The sequence below is a fragment of the Octopus bimaculoides genome, chromosome 16 (genome assembly GCF_001194135.2).
Source record: "Octopus bimaculoides isolate UCB-OBI-ISO-001 chromosome 16, ASM119413v2, whole genome shotgun sequence".
NCBI classification, from domain to species: domain Eukaryota; kingdom Metazoa; phylum Mollusca; class Cephalopoda; order Octopoda; family Octopodidae; genus Octopus; species Octopus bimaculoides.
In genome coordinates, this window is record NC_068996.1 from 57,092,313 (window position 1) to 57,096,887 (window position 4,575).

The 4,575-nt window shown below is 33.7% G+C and overlaps 1 protein-coding gene across 2 annotated transcripts in view; it reads left to right on the top strand.

Annotated features, from left to right (window-relative positions):
- The window catches only part of LOC106872443 (kinesin-like protein KIF26B), a 550,311-nt gene that overhangs the window by 311,869 nt on the left and 233,867 nt on the right, over positions 1–4,575 (top strand). For both annotated transcript variants that reach the window (XM_052973789.1, XM_052973790.1), the window contains exon 7: positions 1,611–1,782. In XM_052973789.1, coding sequence (XP_052829749.1) covers positions 1,611–1,782 — 172 coding nt within the window. The remainder of the gene's footprint in view (positions 1–1,610; positions 1,783–4,575) is intronic.

Below are 4,575 nucleotides of genomic sequence, written 5' to 3' on the forward strand. Positions count from 1 at the left end.
GATTCTCTTTTGAATGTAACAGCCAGAGTAAAACTTTTCAAAGATTTGCTTACTAAATTGTCATACCTAATATCTTAAACATACACAAAAATATAAATAATAAAAACTCCTCTGCAACATTCACAGCACACACAGAATAAATTAATAAACAAAGTGAGCCAATGCACTCACAATTCATTATTCTTGGCCAATAGAAAGAAATAACAATGCTGTTTGTGTGAATCCATCATAGATTTATCATCATTACCACCAAACACCACCACCATCACCATCATCGTTGTCGTCGTCATCATCATCATCATCATCATCATTGTTATTGTATGCACAATAACAGAGAGACATGATATTCTTGCTCTACCCATTGCAGTTTTTGTAATTGGTTGTGGTTCCTTGGTCAGATGATTAGAGCTGATCACTAATTCAAAAATTTGAAATTCAAATGCCTAAGAGCCAAAATAGATATCTGAAAGTATCTCACCCCCCATATGGTCTGATAATTCTGTTCATCCACAACACTGGATTGGGATTGGGTTTATTAACCCTAAAAAATTTTAAAGTTGACTTTGATAGGGTTTAATCTTACAGCACAGGGATTCAGAGCAAATATTGCTGGACATTTAATCCAATATTTTAACAACTGCCTAATCATAGATTCTGTCAAGCCTTACCAGTGTTCTCAGATGCTCCACACCAAACCACAATAAACTAAAAGGACTCAGAACACTACACATCATCACAGATTGTACCCTGACCAAATCCTAAGACCACAAATAAGGAAGTAATTCCTCTAATAATGAAAGGACGTTTGGGAAAGAGAGAACAGCACATCGCTACAGCAATCTTCAATTACACAGTCACTACCACAATATGAAAAGTCACTACTGAGTACTCACAGATTTACACAGAGAACCTCACAACTCTACGATTATAAAAGTCTAAAGAAACTCTTTCAGCCAGCAGAAACAAATATGAAAACATTAAACACTGCATTGGGATACATACCAACAACAACAAATACAATCAGCAACTGACATATTTTGACTAAGTCCATCTTACTCAAACCTACAAGTGCACAGATAATGACTCCAGCTCCACCATATGATTTAAATCATCTACTGTTCATCCGAGTCATCTTATTTCCTCTTTCTTGTCATCATCATCTTATCAACATCCATATTTTTTATGCTTGCATGGGTCAAACAGAATTTGTTGAGTCAAACTTTTTATAGCTGGATGCTCTTCCTGTCACTGACCCCCGCCTGTTTCCAACCAAGGCAATATTTCCTAATGACTGAATATATTTTCTGGGAAGATTGAAAACAAATGACACTGCTTACCTGACATTTGATGCTCATTTGTAACTGTCATGACATGTCAACACACACATACACATAGCAGGCTTCTTACAGTTTCCGTCTACCAAATTCACTCTCAGGCTTTGGTCAGCCAGAGACCATAGTAAAAGACATTCACTCCCCACCCCCACCCCTGCCCCAAAGATTTCACTCAGTGGGATTGAACCTGAAACCATGCAAAACAAACTTCATAATCACACAGCCATGTCTGTGCCTATGACACTCATGTATTTTTTTTTTCTTCTTGTTTTCCAGAGCTGCCCAGAAATTAAGTATATCCTCAAAGAAGAAAAAGAAGTCACACATGGACCCTGAATTACCAATTTTTCCAACATGTTACAGTGAAATCATAAGACTAAATCCACCACCAGCACCGCCTTATTTACTGAGGAATGCAGGGAAAATGCAGAACCCAGGGATTGGGAAGGTATGTATATGTTTGAGAGAGAGAGACTCTTTATGTGTGTGTGTGTGTGTGTATATATATATATATATATATATATATATATATATATATATATATATATATATATATATATATATACATTTATGTATGTATGTGTGTGTTGTGTCTGCATGTATATGCATATGTTCATGCACATGTAAATGCATATGTGTGTGTGTGTGTGTACATATGTGTAAATTGCACTTTTAAAGACCTGTGAAACAAAGAGATTTCTTCTTTGTAAAACAGATAAGGGTTTGTGACAGGAAGAGCATCCAGCTGGAAAATCCTGCTTCAGATATATTTCTGATCGAACTCATGCTACTATGAAAAAGTGGATGAATGTGTGTGTACGTTAAATGAATGAACAAGCAATATGCATGTATGTGTGTCATTATTCAGTTATGTATGTATGACAAGCTAAAAGTACAAACCATTGACCTGTATTATTTGTTATAACTTGCATTGGTTTGGCTTTATAAAAAGAAAATTAAAAGGAAAAATATATATATCAGACAATGCTTCATACAAACTATACTACTTTACAATATATATATATATACTCTACTTTCTATGTTCTACGTTATATATTTTAATAATTACTTGTATTTTTATATATGTAAAGCATAAGCTGTTATACATGTATATGTATTGTTATAATTGTTTTTTTAAAAAAATAAATAAATAGACATAATATAATGTCTAAAATTTAATGAATACCACCTCTTGATCCCCTCCATTTTCTTATTGCCATATATATATATGTATATATATTGCCATATATATATATATATATATACATATATATATATATATATATATATATATATGTATGTATGTATGTATAAGCTAGAAACATCATTGGCCACATTGATAGGGCTTCTGCTCAGTTGTACTGTTGTGTATCTGATCAAATCACTTAACTCTCAACAGCCAAGTCTGCATAACTCCAAGTAAATTAATTCAAATTGTGAGACTTTACTGGATTGCCTGAGTTGCTAAAAACAGTAACCAAATCACCTTAAAATCACATCATACTATCATTAAAAATTAAAGTAGACACATTGGATAATATAGTCTTAGTTATGCAAAAAGTGAAGGTGATGAAAGTTGGTCTGTCTTTCAACTTTATTCTGCTCAATCAAGGTTAACCAGGGGCTAAACAACAACATTCAATTCTAATCAGGTATCATCACTGTGTGAGGTATCTCACTTCTGTAAATTGTGTTAGCACAAAGTGAGAAGCGATCGATTGCCATGCAGTGATACATCTTCATTTGGATAGATTTATCCAAGTGGAAGAATGAGACTTTCTTCTGATTAATGCTAAATAATAAACCCAAATAAGCACTGGCATTTAGAGACTCAAATTTCTTCACAATTGGTGCAAGTATTAACTTTTTATATACACCGAAATATTGAGCAGTGAACAGGGATCTTTAAAAAAAAACAATAGCTACATATTGGGTAGTGGCAACCCAGTCTACCTATAGTATGCCAAAGCTCAACTACACTCTGTGTGTGTGTGTGTGTGGGTGTAACATATACATACATACATATATATATATATATATATATATATATATATATATATATATATATATATATATATGAAAGCATGTATTTACTTTACAATATTTGCAATATAAGTGTGTGCATGTGTGTGTGTGTGTGTGCATTTTAAGGTTATCTCTACAGATTTTCTGTAGAAATTATATTCAACACTGATTTATTACAATGTTTCTTATCCAAACACATCCAACGAAAACAACAATGAGATTGAAGCTGAAAAATGGGTAATGGGTGTATATACCAGAAATGTGTTCAGTATGTAAAATTGGTCTATCTAATAGTGTTACACCACTGTATGTGATGGCCATTTAAGCAATGAGTTTATGGATGATTAATGGTTTGGATGTGGCACTGAAGAAAGAACAAGAACTCCTGAAATATGGCTGATACACCCTTTGATCACATTGTTTACATTAGACATATTCGGATATGAAACGTCGTAACGAATCAGTGATGGATATAAATTCTATAAAAATTCTGTAGAGATAAAAATTCTGATTTAATAACACTGCTAACACAGAAGAACACAGTTCTCAATTATGAAAACGTTTATTTACTTTGTAGTAATATTATGGTTACATAAGGAAATTCCACGTCCCTACAAGTAATAAATACAAATGTGTGTGTCCCCATTTTCAGTCTGAGGGCCTGGAGTGAGGTTTCAGGTACAACCACAAATCCTGACTACATACTGTGGTCTTGAACTGTAACTAGACACCACTCCACCAGTATTGGAATACTGAATTATTTGCTCTACCCACCTGATCTCGCAACACCTGCTTTCTATGCATCATCTGGTGTGCTCTTGATCGTTTGGAGCTAGCCATTCTTACAATATTACTGACCAGACTATCATTTTTAGAAGTTTCAACTTGAACGTTGAAGTATTTACTGAGCTCATAGTCTTTCCATATTATATTGTCTAAGTTCACGCATACACAATACTTTTCAGCTTTGACTGAGTTTATAAAAAAATATCAAAAAATGTCTTTCAATGACTTCTGCTTGAAAAACATGTTCCCTTGTATAAAATTTCAGCTGGTTCAGTGTAAAAATTGTTGACTGCGACCTGAAGCATTCATATACTTCTGTATATAAATGTATGTGTCTGTGTGTGCGCACATGCATCTTCATGTGTGTATGAGCGTGTGAGCTTGCTCGTGCACATATATGTGTGTGCAATTGTGAGTATGTGTGTCTGTA